Source organism: Molothrus aeneus, chromosome 16 (genome assembly GCF_037042795.1).
Source record: "Molothrus aeneus isolate 106 chromosome 16, BPBGC_Maene_1.0, whole genome shotgun sequence".
Lineage (NCBI taxonomy): Eukaryota > Metazoa > Chordata > Aves > Passeriformes > Icteridae > Molothrus > Molothrus aeneus.
Window position 1 is genome coordinate 11917851 of NC_089661.1, and position 17405 is coordinate 11935255.

Sequence of the window (17405 nt, forward strand, 5' to 3'; positions counted from 1 at the left end):
TTAACAGTTATGGGCAGATAGGAATTAATGTTTATTTGCCTTAAAAACAGCGATGTGCAGAGCAGGCAGGATGCAATGTTTGCTTTCATTCATGAGGTGACAAACTTGTGTCACTGGATAAAGTGACTCAGCACCCAGGAAAGCACTCCAGAAACTGAGTCCAGACTTCCTGGGCTCCAATCATCTTCCTCATCTATGGAACTACCCTGGTGGCTTCAACACCAAAGATATTACCAAACTGACAGGCCCCACTCTTTCCAACTCCCATCACATTTTTCAAGGCATACTGCCATGTTGCAGAGGAAATAAAAGACAAATCCTAAGAACTGGAAATCTTAAAGCACTACAATTCCCAGAGCTCTATACCAAGCTTGGCAGCAGGCTGAATATATGGTTTTACATAATACTACTGGTTTCAAAGTAGAATATTTCTACTGTACTGCTGCCTACTGCACAGCTGAGATTACAATTCCTCCCTTTGTGTTCATATCACAAATATAACATGGATGTGGGGCACTCTGCCCATCAGCCTCCTGTAAATCATTAATTTGATCATAGCATCCCTCTGCTAAGAAGGAAAGAATAAGAATAATAATAATAGATAATAAGTTTTGACTTCTAATTACTTCAATATCTAAATATTCATTCTGGATTCTGAGAACTCTGGACTAGTATTAAGATACATCTATTTCATCTAGAATTTTTAGGAATTTCATTCTCACAGAAGTGGAAGATTTATAGGGTAGATGTGAGTCATGCACAGGAGAGAAGGAAGGCAGATTTCTCCTTCCCTAAGTTTTACAGTGCAGTTCCAACCACGGTGTCTGCTGTACCACACACTACCAAGAACAGCCTGTGCTTCCTACCAAATTAGCTGGTTATTTTTACATATTTTTCTGATCAATAATGCCTACTGCTACCAAGGGAATGCTGAATCAGCATCTCCAGGTGAAATGAAAGCTAACATTCATTCCAGTAATAAAGAGATGCACAGACATCAGGGATGTTGGTGGGAATACTCAGGGTCAATCACAACCCTGGAACAAGAAGGACTATTAAGAACAGAGTTAAATACTTTCTACAATTATTTTTTTTTCATCATTAGAAGTGATCAGAGCACTGAACAGAGTGCTCTCACAGATTATTCTTGAATGTTCTCCCAGGAGCACAGTCAAATAAAAGGTAAGAAACCAAGCACTAATATTTGTACTGGTTTTGCACTCTACAGCCTCCACAGAGCTCCAGGGTATCATTATAGCTTTGTCTATCCCCTCTAGGCTGCTTTTTTTGGCTTTTTCTACATATTTTCTTTTTAAATACAGACAGAATGTTCCATGAGCTCCAGAACCAAAGTTGCCTGGTTTCCTGTGGATTTCTCTCTCTAAAGGTGACTCCTGACTCAAGCAGACTTCTTTTTCTCATACCAAAATGAGAGGAAACATGAAAAGCAGGAAAACCATGCCAGCAACATTACCGTGGTACTCTCAAATGCCATGAGCTTTTGGCAAGCATGGAATAGCAAAAATGATGGATTGTGGTGCTGCCAGGGTGTGAGGCCAGAGCTCCCTCAGTGCTGCCTGATCTGCAAAGGAGCCTTTCTGACAACAGGACATTCCCAAGGGTCTGTTTGCCTGCAGGGCTCTGGTCCCTGACATGACCTCAGGGCATGGCCTCAGGATGGAGATCTCCTGCAGATGGAGATCTGACTGCCTTAAACTTGCTGGAATTCGTGATTTTTGAGACCTCCACCATCTGCCAAGCTTGACAGAACACAACTTGCAAGTTCAAAAGTGTAGGGTAGGCACAGACAAATCTCATCTACATACACACACAAAGCACAGTAATAAGCCTCACTTCCTCAGGAAATCAGACTAAAAATGGCACAATCATGAAAAGCAAAGGTCTGGGCAAAATCCCATGTTTTTCAAATTGGAAGCATAAGTCAATGTCTTGGCTAAATTATTTTTTGCTTTCGTATTTTCTGCTAACTATATGATAGAAAAAAAAATAGAAAAGCTTTGTATCTACCTAATTAGAGTCATGAATAACCAGATGTTGCTCTAGAAGCTTGCTATATGAATATGTAGATTGGTCACTTAATGAGACCCTATTGAGTACCTTCTGGTATAGAAGTGCAGGAAAGATCCATTTTGCAGAAAAGGAAAAGCAGCATCTACAGTCATTTCTTCATCATCTCACTCTGGAAAATGAATGCAGAACCTGCCAGCAGTTAATATTGCCCTGAAGCACCGTGAATAAACATTTGTCTGATATTAGGTACACAGACACCTCCATGTATAAATCAAGGTGCAATGTGCCATATAAATGAACAAAGGAAGAAAAAAAATCCCTACCTAATCTTATATTAGACATTAAGTGCTTCTTTTGATCAAAAAATAACTCATAAAGCCTATTAAAAAGCTAGCACTTCTCTCTCTGTCAGATAAAAGACACTTCACTGTAATTAAACTTCTGTCCAACTTTCCAGAAGATTAGGGGAAGAAGTCTGACAGGCTCTATTTGTTTTTGTGACTGACATTCATTGGGACATCCAAGGAAAAGAGAGGTTGGGCAATAGATTTACAACACTTCTGATCTAACAGCACTTATGAAGATGGACAGTTCTGGGCTTATCATCACTCATTCTTTTTTTTTTGTTTAAAAAAAATCCCTGCTGCCCAAGTCTAAAGCATTTTCTGTTCAGTTTGCAATCTACATTCCCTGGTTTTCAATGGTTTGGGGTTTTATTTCATTTTAAACAACAACACACACAGCAGATTGTTTGGGTAAATCAGTCTTACATGATTTATATGAATACAGGTGGTAAACAACCAGGTCTCTTAACAGAACTCCATGAGCTCTTGCAGTAGGAAAATTCTTTTCCAAACACATTCTCTGTGTCCCTTTTCCCATATGAAACAATATGTCAAAACACATGGCTGGGTTTCTGACACAAGGTGATGGGAATAAGCCATCAGCTCCAGGATCTCAACACCAGAACCAAGGATTTATTGCTCTTCCATTTTCCCTTCTGTCCTTCATCCTGCCCAGAACCAACTTCACCTATGTATTTCCTTGTATTTGACCTTCCACAAGACATCTCAAGGTCCAAAATCAATCCTGCACTTAGACCACAAGAGCAAAAGTAGAAATGATCACGTTGGGAGGAGCCACAAGTAACCATTTTCATAGCCTGTCTTTCCAAATGCAGCAAAGCTCAAGCCATAATGCAGCATCATTCCTTCACGTGAGCCATCTCATAGGACAACATTTCCAATTCCAGAATACTTTGCCAGGATTGTTTGAGGAAATCTCTCCAGAGAGACCAAATATGTAGATAGGAAGCAGGCACAATAAATATGCAGCTTTTCTCACTTTAAAAAAATATGATGTATATGAGTATAATTGCTACATCATTTCTGCATCAGAGAAAAGCTCATGAACCACTTGGCTGACTTTCCACATTCCAAACTACAACCACCAACACTTTTCAGTGTACCACACCTACAGCAGTCACAGCTGGAGGGGAAAATGGGCTTTAACTAATGGTGACTGCATGGTTAAAGTGACCCACTAATTAAACACCTCCCTTCCATCACCTTTCCCCAAATAGCAGAACAGGTACAATTCTTGCTATCAAAGTGGCCCTGAGCAATCTTCTTTTGAGCTTTTGAACCTTTGGATTGTTAGCTTTGCTGCAGTTAAAAAGCTCCAGGACACTTCCTGCTGCTGCAAGTGTAATTTACTCTATTTATACGACTTCTAGCAACACACCCCAGAGCAGCACTGAGAGTCCATCACGCACGATTAATGGCACTTTCTGCTACATTACTCAGCCATCCTGAAGTTGCCAAGAGAAGTGAGTTGCTGCCCATGTGTTCAGTGCTAAAGTGACCCTCCTCTTGCCCCATGCTGGCACCACAGGAAGGTTTTCTCCCCTTAGCAAAAATAGCAAGCTCCGAGGGAGTCGACACTACTCAGACGTGTAAACAATCACTGTTAAAAGAAATTGATTTCAACCTACTGCTCAGGAAATTCAGTCCTGTGGTTCTGTGTCTAAAAGTGTGCAATGTGAGTGATGGAGCAGATAGGATATGCATCACCATTTGATCTCTGGGAGGCCTGGAGACACTGGCAATTGCACAGGCTACACAGAACACAGATTGCAGTGCAGATCCCCACTCAGGGAAATACCACTGCAAAAATGGGTTTATAGTGATGTTGTCTCTTTGTGGTGGGATCATCTCTATTGCCTTTTAATTACACAAACACTGGCTCTAAAAAATGCACAGTAATAAATGGAAAGCAGGTCAAGAATGCAAAAATGAGAAAAAATAAATTTTCTGTTTAGTGAAGCCATTCAGAAAAGGTGTTTATCAACCATAACTCCCCACTCTAGATCAACTACAGGACACTGGAAGCAGAAATAGCAGCTGGCAAGTGCCTACCCCAGTCACTGAACAGTGTGGGAAAGCATCACTGGCAATACAAACCAAGATGACTGCAGTGTAAAGACAGAGAGAGAATAATCAGCTTGCAAACCCCCCTCACACACCTTCCAGGCACTCTCCTGCCTGTGTTTAAAGGTTGGTGATGAGCACACACACACACACTGCACAAAAACTCAACATCTGCCAGGTAGGGAAGGGAGCCACATAATGCTCTTTACCATGACACTCAAAAATCTCTTCTACTAAACACAGTTTTGCACTGTAGCAACAGGTGAGCCAGGATTATCTGTGATTCTCTCCTTTGTTGCCATAAAAATAAATTCAGATGCCAACTTGTGATGATGTTTTCTTAAGTATCTGCCAATTCATTAATTTTAATGGAGAAAACTTAAAAGTTTAGGGCAGACACAAATTTTGTGGTGTTTGTACTGCACAGTGCTCTGTACACACATAACCACTGATGTTATAAATCAAACATTGCACTATCAGCACCAAAGAAAACATATTTCAACTAAGGGCAAAAGAACCTGTGGCTGAAAAAAAAAAAAAAAAAAACAATAGAAAGCTGAATAAGTGCTGGGCTTCATCACTAGAGGGAGGCATGATCACATATTAAATTACTCTAATACACAGACAATTCCGAACACAATTATGAAACAAATAAAAGAGAAGATCATCAGCTAAATCTGGAAAAGATTTATGGAAAGGAGAAAATTAGGTTTGCTTCCTTAACAAGATTTTATTTCCAAAATCTCAAAACCTTCTGCTGAGAATTTTCAAATCACTTGTAATGAAAGGTTTTTAAAAATTTATCTTATTACCTTCTTTTTAAGACAGAATAAGGTATGTGATAGAAGAAAGTCAAAATGATCAGTTTCAGAACTGACACATCAGGAAAATGTTAGAATTTTAATTTGAGCAGCTTTAAAGCCCATTTAACTTGAAATCAAAAAGTAATTTTAATCATGTTTTTATTTTTAAACTAAATTGGCACAATTATATCTAGATGAACAGGCACTACCAAAAAGCTGCTTTTTCAACAGACATTTCCCCTTGGCCATTAATAAATTTAGAAAAAGAACTTCTCTGAAGGGCTGTGAAAAGCAGCCTAAAAATAAAAACCCAAATCTATAACTCAAACACTACCATCATTCTTTTATTTTATCATTTAATCTCTTGTGGGTTTGAGGGTTTGCCTGGTTTATTTTTAATATACAGAATATCTTTTTTATATTGGTGAGATATTTTTTTCTCCCCTGTAAACTTCACAGATAAAACCACACAATAATTTGGCTGGCTCACTCCTGGGAATTTACCCTTAGCTAACCATTTTACAAGTGACTAAACAGTTTCATTAACAGCAGCAGCAGAGCCAAAACTTTTTACCACCCTGCTTGAATCCTGCCCATCATTAGGAACGTGGAGCCCAAAACAGGATCATCAGCTACCTCAGGAGACACGTCAGGAAATACTGCCCACAATAATCTAAGCGTGCCCATCCAGAGCTCAACATGGCACTGACTGCTCTGCATTCAGCATTTTTACACCAAAGGCTCAAATTCCCCACACTCCTGTTGCTCAGCAAGGCAGCCACAACCCTGCAGTGCAAACAGTTCAGGGTCTTTTTTGAAAGACAGAGGTATTGCTTTTAACAAGAATGGCTTGAACAGAGGGCTCCTAATGTGTGGAGTTAAACAGGGAAGCAAGAAGAAGTGCACTGAGGGTGAGCAGCACTGTCTGGCATGCTGTGGAACTGTGTTCAGAAAGGCTGTGGAACCAGTACAGACTGAAAGTTTAGCTCTGGCAAATTCATTTCACCATTACACATTGACTCCCACAGGAGGGCAATGGTTTAAACACCCTCATGTTTCAAACACACATCTCACTCCATAAACAGGCTGCTCCTCTCAAAGCCTGCCAGCACTTTGCCAGCAAAACTGCAAACATCCTTTTCCTTCACCATCTCTACAACCTGGTCCTTTTAGCAGTCAAATCACAGTCCTCAGAGCTCCTACTCCCTTTCCCATACCCAGACGGATACTTGGCACTTTTTGCTTTGTGACATTTCCTTTCCAGATGAAATGGTCCGGGGAAAGCAGCTCATTTCCCCTTGCAAACATTCCTAACGTAAAGCTTGATTAACTCTTCACTGCATCACCCACAGTTATTCATCTTTTTCTTTTTTTCTTTCCTGCAAGGATATCAGTAAGCAGAAAGGCCTTTATCAACATGGGAAAGAATAGAAAATGGCACAGAAAGAACATGGAACATGAAGGAAATATAAAGAGCTGGTCTCCCAGTTTGCAGCCCTTGTTTCCTATCTCTGGGCTTTAACATAGCAGGGTCTTGCTACCAGCATTCCCTCCTGGAGTCACTCACCTGTTCATGAAGGTGGAATTCTGCTCTTTCAGGGCAAGCTCCCTCTGCTGCAGGGCCACAATTTGCCTCGAGAGATCATCAGGTGTCCTATGCAAATAAAACAAATAAAAACTTTTAATGAATCATCGGTTGCAAATCTATATTGCACACACAGCCATGGAACAGCTCTCACCAAAAGCAGCCAAAGGTGATTTCCTGGGGCCAAACCTGCTGCAGTCCCTTAGAACAACACAGAGCTGCACCTTGTCCAGCTCACATAAAATCTAAAGCCATCACAGTATGAGCACAGCGTTAGTAGTGAGGGGGAAGAAAAGGAGGAAATAGAGGGGGAAGAAAAGGAGGAAATAAATCAAAATGCAGACTGTACAATTCAACAACTCTGGCTACTGCTGAACACTCTCTGAGAGTGTAGATGTTCATGTACATCACAGGTGACTCAAAGCAGTGCTCCCACAGAGTTACCAGTGTGCTGACTTCAGAGTCCTTCACACACACCACGACTCCAGAGCCACAGGAGAAAAAACCAGGATCCCTCAGCTCTGGGTAACACTTCAGATATCACTGATAACCTTTCCTTGTCAAAGAGATCAGAGATTTTTACAGACCCACTAGCAACAACTGCACAGCTGTCAGAAATAGGTTTATTTTTTCATCAAATCCAATGACAAATGTTTAAAGGTAATGGAATGGGATCAAGATAACTCCAGACTGGCAGTTCCAGGGACCACATCAACAGCCTTTGCAGGAGGAAACTGCTCTTTCAGAGGCCTCTCTTTAAGTCATAAAAATAAAAAATTGTCTTGAGCCATCAGAAAGGTTTTCCCACCCTAAAATAGAAGCATCTATACCACACTTCCCAGAGGAAAGGAAGCTGAAAAGTTTACCCCTGTATGAATTGGGTCCATACATCCCCCTGCTCCACCAAGATGCACCATCCACAAAGGGGAAGAGTAATCCAGACCCTGAAAGTGCTTTTCACAGGCAGATGAAACCAGGCCTGGTCAGAGTCTACAGTATTGAAATACAGTGCTGGAATGAGGCTGCTGCCACTCCAAACACTGAACAGGGAGAAGTGCCTCAAGCTTGATCATTGGATTCTGACTGGATCTAGGACTAGAGAAGCCCTTTTTCTGATGAAAATATTTTTCAGGCAACTACTCACATCAAAAAAAAGGCATTGCTTTTTCTCTTTAATCATCTGTCACTTCCAGTTGAGTGAAAATTAGTTAAATGCTGAGTTGGTGCAGATAGGATTCAATTTTGGCAACCCCAGCTAAAAGATTCCTGCATTTCACTTCCAGAATTACAAACCTTTATCCTTCCTCAGCAGAAAATTTTGAGGCTTCTAACACCACTTGTGTTAGATCCAAGTCTTAATAGTCAATATACAGTTAAAGAGATGGAAATGTTCTCCCATCAGACAACAGAGGCACAGATTGAAGCAAAGGAATCACTCAGGACAGGACATCACACTCACTAGCCAAGGGAATTATGAGAAGAAACCAAGACACAGCCCGGAGATGGCTTGGCTAGAACATCTGAAAACAGAATTCTGTTAGCAGAAACAAGTCAATTTTAAGCCAACATGCACCTGGATTTCAAAATGTGTTGCAGCATTAAATAACATTTCAAAATTTTGTAGCTGAGCCTGAAGGGATCCTTAACTTGAGCAGTTCACCAGCTCTTTACTGAGAGCTACCAATGGCTGGGCATCAGAGGAGCACCAGGGAAATGGACTGGGCACACCTAAGTCTGTTTGGCAAGAAAAAGCTGTAAGTAGACACAATGATTTCCACAGGAAAAATCTTTGCACAATGTCAGGCCAAGTCAACAAGGCTCTGAAAAATGCAGTTGTAAGCTTCTAATAAATCACCCAAATACAGCAGATTTATCATAAGCACAGTTAATATCAGGCAGCTCTCTGGTCATGTTGAGTGCCAGCCCTCAACACTATGGTCCCTGCATCAATGAAATAATTTCACAGATTCTTTTTTTAATGTATAAAACAAAGTGCGTCTGCCTTGATTTTTTTTTTCTCTTTTTTTTTTTTTTCCAGAAATTCATACCATAATCTATTAGGACTGAGATCAGGAACTGAAATTAATCCAGTAGTAAAATGAGAGAGTACAATAAAACCACAGATTTCTAGTAATGACAGCTCCTGACCGATTTCCAATAAAAAACAATCGTCCTCATCTGCTCAGCCATTCAAACCAACAATCAGCTTCCAATCTCAGTTCCAGCAATTGGCAGCTTTAGGTTTACACTCAGTTCTGGACAATGTTTTATTGGCATTAAATAGCTTTTATTATTTTTTTCTTTCTAAGTGGAGCAGCATAGCTACATAACAGAAAACCAAGCCCATGGGTATTAATCCCCTGTAAAGAAAAGTTCATTTGCTGTAACACTAAATCATATCAGGTGATCAGAGCCAAAGACACCTTTGCATGCACTCTGCTGTCCCAAGTGAGAGGTTTCAAAGCCTGGTTCCAAGGTCTACACGCTATCCTGAGCATCAGTAGTTTGGCAAAAGCCAAATTTCCACAGATCCAAGCAGAGGAACGACGCTGCGTGCACAATAAAATTAAATCAAAGCTTTCCATTTGAAGAGAATTGGTCAAGTCCCAGAGCACTGCAAACAGCAACCAGCTGTAACCAGGCCTCCCATTGCACGAGTTTCTGCAAACAATGCCATGCAAAGGGAGAAATCTGTCAGCATCCCAACACACAGCAATGTGCTCTGGCCTTGACAGCCTTGGCTGATGTCTATAATTTTTGCTAAGCTCTGCTCACTCCCTGTGGAACAGCTGATACAAAACCAGCACTGGAAAGCCAAGGAATCTGCTTTAAGAGGTTCTTTGTGACAACACAGCTTTCCAACACTACTGGAATCACCATGTCTTGTTGAGGGAAGTTTGAAACCCTGTCCTGAGCCAAACAGAGCCAGAAGTCCCTTTCTGAGAAGCTGAGCACTGCCACTATGCTCTGCAGGCAGCTTTCTTCCCCAGGGAGTAACCACCAAAAAACCCACACCTTGTGTGCACCAGCCATGCACAAATCTGTAAAGGGACCAGAACGGTCCCATTCAGGGCAGTGTGTTATAAACCTGATTCATGTGCTTTGTAATCATAAAGTGCACATGAACAAATGAAAAAGGGACTTCCAAACTGCAGGAACAAATCCCAGTTCCCTCCTCCTGGCTAAGGCACAAGAAGGTAAAAGCTAGAACATTCTTCCTCTGTCCCACCTTCCCATCCTGAGACTCCCTAAAGCAAAATTCATAAAAACAAACACTTAAATTTAAGTCTAATTTGGACAAGTCTTTCTTTTGCCCTAAACAAGCAAATTAGTCCAGCAGTTTACATCACACTAAGGCAGGAGGGAGACAAAACTGCTGGTAACGAAAGCTCTTTGCCTTCCTTTGAAGCATAGGTGATTTTAAAAGGCACAATTTAAGAATGATGAAAACATAAAACCATTCAAATGGTGAAGTGAAAAATTACCTTAATGGGATGTCCAACCAAGTCATACAATGACTTTAAGTGCCCACTGTCACACTTTTTAAACTTTTGAGGAAAACAGCTTATGCTATTTTGTATTATCTTTTTTTTGATGCACACAACTGACATTTGCCAGGATTTGGAGGAACACTCTGTTCTTAGTTAAGGATCTATCACCATTTCAGTATAAACTGTGACAGTTACACACTGAGAATTAGCTGTCGAAGTAACATTAAACCAAGACTCTCTAAGTAGGTGAAAATGTTAAAGAAAAAGATTTTTAATTTATAATTTATCAGAATGTCAACTTCTTATTGCTTCTATAAAATGTTTCAAAATGCACAGCAAAGGAAGAGTTTTGATCATAGCTAGAGATCAGACATGAAATTTTAAGTATGGAAGTGCAAGACAAAAGTAAAACTAAAGAGAAAAACAGGCACTTCATCAACTATGTTTGGAGGACTGAGCTCTTCACTGCTTTTTGTTTAATTAAATTTGATTCAAACAATCAAACTAATAGTACATTTATAACACTAAATTACACAGAATTACTTATTTTTGAAATGAATTAACATTTCTCTCCACAGATTTAGCTCAGTATGAATACACAATGACAGGTTTGGTTGTCTCAACTAAGTCATATTAAATTGAAATGGAACATTACCAGATTTTTGGCACAGTATTTTTAGTTTTACACTTAAACATAATTAACTGACAAAGACCAGAGACCAACATTCTTATTAAAGTGTTTGTCAAAAAAATAAGGCACAGAAAGGGAGTCCACATCTGTTTAATTCTCTTCTTTGAAAAACAACTTCCAGGTGTTTTTTTGGGCTTTGGTTTGTGGTTTGGGTTTTTTTTTAAGGTAATCTCCCAGAAGTATAAAATATTTATTTTGTCCCTTTTTTTTTGTATTATGAACATGGAAATGTTATAAGATTCTGAAATTCTGCTCTCCATAAGAAGAGCCTTTTCTACTTCTACAAAAATAATTTAATCTTCTTTCTAGGCAGGAAAACAACAGCATCTGAAGAACAAACAGAACAATAACATGACAACAAGAGAAGATTTCTGGAAAGGCAGTTTAGTTGTTTTAAATATTTCTGTATGATTAGAAAGGCCATGGAATGCCTGTAACAGTCTTTTCCTCTATGTTTGAAGTGAGTCTCAAACATCCTCTCTGTATATTTGATCTCCTCAACTGCTTTAACTCCTCTAGCTCTGGTTTACAGGACTCCTGTCTATCTCTGAAGCTTCACCAAGTCCAAAAGCAGCTCAGTTCCTGGAAGGACTTGCCCTGCAAGAAAGTTCAGCAAATATCAATAACCACAAGAGCTCATACAGAATTCTGGGATACAGCACAGAGTCCTCATGCTTCATTTGGTCATAATAACTCCATGTTTGTTACGAGAAAGGGAAATGAAGCAATTTGCAGCTTTCTCCTCAAAATATGCATTGCCTCTTGGGAGGACTCCTTAGCTCACCTTCACCAGACTAGAAGAAAATATTACCACTAAAATCTGGTGTCCAGACCTGGAAGTTCTGAGAGTTAACTTTCACAACAGCACTTCTCCTGCAGAAAAGCCCCTCCAAGCTCCAGTCCAGGCAGTTACCCCTGTCTGTTCATATCTCCATGCCTAAATCCTCCCCTCCTATTCCTGACTACATTAACTAAGGCACATGGTCTGGAATCTCCTACACACATTAGTCACAAAAAAAAAAAATACTCAATGTTTCCAGGCAATTAGGACATATTTAGTGCTTTGTAGCACTTTGATTAAATGTTTTGAATAGCAGTCACAAACCTTTACTCATTCAAATGAGCTGTCAAACCCACAAAACTAAGGTATACCTGAGACTGTTTCTCCAACAAAGTGGCTGCTTAATATTTTATGTACAAAGTAAATGGAGGAAATCTGAAGTGCAAGTGAAAGCAATAAGCAATCTCAGCCTCAGAGGTTCTCCTCATTTAGAGAACTCTTATTTGTGTACAGATAGAATCAAAAAATCCAATTGCTCTTTACCAAAGCAAATGTCCCCATTAACCACTTGAAGCAGAAGAACAACTTATTTGTAAGAAAACATTTGAAGTGTTTATAACGGTCTTGACAATTCTAAAGACAATTGATATGTCTCTTTTGAAGCAATTGCAAAATTAGCAAATTAATCCAATCAAGCTATAATTTGAAGAGAGGAGGGAAAAAAAGGAAGAAAACTATCTTAGATTCCAGTTACTAACTTCTTCAGATTTTAATGAAGAAAGCTTTTTTCCTCCCAAAGTTATGGCATGATAACAACACATTGTTCAAGTCTCATTTCTACTTTAAAGATAAAGGTAAGGGCTCAAAAAGATAAAATTAATCTTACTTTGGAAAAAAAAATTAACCGTTGGGCAAACATTTCAACAGTCCAAACTTCTTTCTCATCCCTACCACTGCTCTAAGAACAATCCACAGAAAGGTGGTAACACACATTGCAGTGCAATGGAACCTCAGCAGTGAAAAGCTTTCAGAGACCTCAGAAGAGGGAATGTACACAGCAGCACCAAGACTGCTGAGCTGGAAGATAAAAACACTCACCCTTGGGGTTTGCCACTGCATGCTCAATCACATGGCATAATCACATTTAGAGGTCATGGTGAAACAAAAATTTCACAGTCATCAAGAGACCTTCATAAAATAAGACCATTTATAAGGCAGCAATTTAACATACATCTCGAGACACAGGCAGGGCATGTACAAAGCTGTGAAATATTCCTTGTCCTATGTTTTTCCTATACAAGAAAATAAAGAGTTCTTAAGGTCTTAAATCCAATAGATTAGACACTGAAAAGAAAAAAAAAAGCCACAAAATTCTAAAGCACCTTTCAGCATTCCCCAGCCATAGCAGAGAGGTATTGAAGTTGGAAATGATCAAAAGGGATTTTAAAAATGGCTGTTACTGCTCTCATGCTAACAGAGATATCAGCACAATCTTCACAATTAGAGAAGCAAATGTACTTTCTCAATTCACAATTAAGTGAATGTAATTATATATTAATGATGATGTTGAAAGGAAATTATTGTGGTACACAATTTTGTACCTATTGCCCTTAAGACTTCAAGCACAAAATGTAAACACACTTAATAATGTAATGTTTCATTTTACTACAGCAGCAGCAAAAGACATTTTAAGTGTTTTTCCTAATCACAAACCTTATCTGAGAAAAAAGCAACAGCTGAAGGGAAAAATAATGCCATAAAATGAATAAAAACCCCTTTTAGGGAGTCATAAGTAGGGTTGTTTTTCCTATAGTTTCTATTTGTCACTGAATTTGGAACAATCATTTTGGCAACCTGAGGTTGGGCTGAGAGGACAGTGTCAAGGGAGCCAAGAGACTTCATGAGGAAGGTGAGGACAAATCAAACTAATCTAAAGAACAGAATGTCAGCAGAACACCAATTATGTATTAGATTTTCAATGCATTTGGATAGTTGTAAAGAGCAATAAACAAAAAATTAATATCTGAAAACCAGACTGAAATACAAAGATATGCTCCTTGGAAACAAACTCCAAACAGACAGATGTTTCTTTCAACAGTAGGTCATTAGAAACCTTGAAAACCATTACAGGCCAATTATCAGGATTATACAAAACTGGGAAAGAACCCTGACAGCTAAAAAATCAATTTTATCAAACCTCTGCTGGTTGCATTCTGCAAAGTTACTCTCAAGACATTTGAAGAGAGATTTGGACCAAGCCTAGAAAATTACATCAGCTTCTTCTCAAGGAAGTAGGAGTCGGACATAGGGACAAGATACAAAATCTTCCAAAACCTAAAAACAAATATAATTTGCATGTATCCAACATGCCCTTCTGGCATACCTTCTATCCCCATGGAAATTACCACCAGAGACATCATTTTTGCAGATAGCCAGGGCTCCTGTCTGACAGGAGAGCTCCTACAGCAGCCAAGGCTGGCTACTGACAATTTATGTACATTTGACTATTTCACAGATTGCACTGAATTGATGGTCTTGTTCTTTTGACACCTGTCTGAGATAATCCTTGCAGAATATTAATTTACCTAAGTCCTTGTATTGTTTTCAACATCTTTATTGATCCTGTTGTTTACCCAGACTCTTATCAGCTGAAAATATTAGCCAGCAGTAACACAAAGCCCCTAACCTTGAGCAAGAGGAAATAATAATAATGGCTGAAGACAGGTCCTTGGGAGAGTCTAGACCATATTTTCAACTGCTTTTATATAAAGTGATTTGACATCCCATATATTATTTACTTCTGATTACAATCACATATTTAATCTCATGCCAGGAATGGCCACTTTAAACTACAACTTTAAGCTACAGTAGAAGTTATTTTAAATGGGTTTTTTTTTTAAATATCAATACAATAACCAGTCACAGGTAAATTTATGGTAACAATTTTAGAAAAAATGAAAAGCATACTGCTTGTATGTTCAGCTGGAATTCTAAGTTATTCTTTCAGCTAGAAAATTGAGGTTAAGCCTGTTGCTTTGATTAATTAAAAACTACCCAAATTCAGTAAAAGATTATGTCTCACCTCTGCCAGAAGCAGAACATAAAACATCCAAGCTCCAGCAAATGTGAGAGGTTAAAAGCCTTGCCGAAGTACAGAAAACACTGCTGAAAAATTCTTATATTTATCATGAAAATCAATAGCAGAACAACAGAATTAGGAAATGCCTGAGGAAAATGCTTGTGCTGTTAGCAGCCACAGGGTATTTGTATTAAGATGGCAAAAAGGCATCAGCTGCCACTGAAGCTCTGTTTGTGGTAGTTACATCAAGTGCATGAAACATCTGATGCAGCTCTAGATATCCCTCGAAACCAGACCAAAGCAAGGCTTGAATTTTAGAAACTGAGGCACAAAGACTAAGCAACATCAGTAGAGACACCCAAAAATCTCTAGTTCAATGTAGAAAAGTGAAACCTTACACTGATTTAATAGATGATTATAGCTATCAATCATAAGCACTGTCTCCTAAATATTTTGTTTCCTAACTGGTAAAAGCCAAATATCAGTATGCAACACCATTTTTGTGAGCCATGCTAATCAGTTAATCCTAAAACACGAGTTTAAATCCCAGCTTTTTGCCTCCTGTTTAGCTGCCACATCGTTTCCCACCGAGTTCATTTCCCATTCAGAGCCTGTTGCTGAATTCCTGGTTTGAACAAATGCAGGAGCACGTGATCTCACTGTGCAGAACCCCCATCTTTGGCTCAGGCCTCCCCACTTAAGGAAGCACATTTCCCACTCAGCTGGCCACGGGCTTCATCCAGGAAAACAAATTACACACGTCCCCAGACACATGTAAATAAACCAAGGAAATTTCAGATTTACAGCTCTGTCTTCAAACCCTCTCCCCCAGCTCAGGGAGGATTAAAAAGGACTTCAAAGAAGCCTGAGTTCCAATTAAAACACTGTGACCACCCCAGGGACGCAAAAATATTCCTCTGATTAGTGAGATGCGCTCTTTGAACTGTTTGGCTAAAAAAAGCTTTCAGAACTTTAAACAAATGCAGTAATTCTCTCTCATACTTCTTTTTTTTTTTTTTTTTTTTTTTTGGAAAGTTTCTAAAAATTTAATATTCAAAGTGAAGGACAAATAACATTTCAAATGGAAAGTTTAATGGAAGCCCATTAGCACATCAGCTCTAGGCATCACTAACATGAGACACAGCAAGACCTGAGTGCTGCAGTCCCAGTACAAAGCAGAGAACTCAAGTTGGCAGAACAGAAGAGCCCAGAGTGTCACTGTTGCTGCAGAGGTGATGGCACCCCTGTGTAATGATATCCCAATCCCAGCAGCCCTCAGAACCACTCTCCCTGAAAGGGAGAGCACATCAATCCCACCTCGTTTTGAAATTCTGCTTTATTTCCTTAACATCCAAAGCTCCCAAGCCACACATACAAAGTGTCTCACATCCAAGTTCTTTGACACATGGTGATAATACAACAGTTACCCTCAGACTTAGCAATTAGCACAGATTTAAATAAAAAGCTCTTTCTATGCTTGCTGCAAAAAAAATCTATAGAAAGAAACCAACACTCTCCATCCCCTCAGACTCTCACTCCCAAAACCAGAGCTGAATTACATAGTCCAAAAGTTTTAACATCAAGAACAATGAATGCTAAGAACAAATGCTGGGAAAATAACTGAGGCTTGGAGCATGCCAAAGGAGTTGGAGCTAAAGTGGGTATAATAAACCTGTCTGTGAAAGCCAAGCCCCAATCACCCTCATCCACAAGGAATGAATAATTCATTGCAGAAGGAGATAGAAGCAGACTTCAAGACTTGTTCACAGAAAGTGGAACTGCTCAAGTATAATTGCATTACAGATGTAAACAGTGCATTTCAACAATTTCTGTTCTCCTTTTGCCAGCTTGCTCTCACAATCCTCACTCAGCTCAGGTACCTGCATCCAGCACAGGGGTCAGAGCAGCCAAAAGCAATTGTGGCTTCCCTGTGTCTGCCAGGGCTCCTGGGACTGGCATTCAGGTAAGGACTGCACTGGTGTCCCAAGCACTTGGACATCATCTTGGCTTGCTGCTATCATCCAGCTTTGAGCACTTCAATGCCTGAAGCTGCTAGGGGAGGCACTAATAAGATCAGATGATAAACACTGGCAAAGTTTGAAATGTATCCACAGAAAAGAAAGCTCCTATTCTCTCTATTAAAAGAAACAAACACCCTTTTTTCACTCCACTTTCACATCCTTCCTTTCATTCACATTTACCTTGAAGACCTTGATCATCATTCTGTCTGATACAGGACTACTCACAAACCAGTTACTTTTCCTTTTTCAGCAAATGGATGCTACAGAACCAACCAGGCAAGAGTACAAGAATGAAAGAGCTTTCCTAAAGTCTTCAAAAAATCCACCCTCCTGGAGATCTCCTCCTGGCTTCTCTGGGATCTTCAGCTTCCAGATTCTGGTCACTGCTGGTGTGACTGCAGCTTTGTAAAACAGCTAGGCCATTGAGGAGAAGGTGCATCAGATATTCCCAGCTCCTTGGATTTCACTGGAATTTGATTGGGAAGATACTGCAA

The 17405-nt window shown here is 39.6% G+C and overlaps 1 protein-coding gene across 4 annotated transcripts in view; it reads right to left on the bottom strand.

Moving 5' to 3' along the window:
- MAD1L1 (mitotic arrest deficient 1 like 1) overlaps nt 1-17405 on the bottom strand; it is a 352355-nt gene that overhangs the window by 307796 nt on the left and 27154 nt on the right. For all 4 annotated transcript variants that reach the window (XM_066561061.1, XM_066561059.1, XM_066561060.1 and 1 more), the window contains exon 10: nt 6831-6917. In XM_066561061.1, the coding sequence (XP_066417158.1) occupies nt 6831-6917 (87 nt within the window). The remainder of the gene's footprint in view (nt 1-6830; nt 6918-17405) is intronic.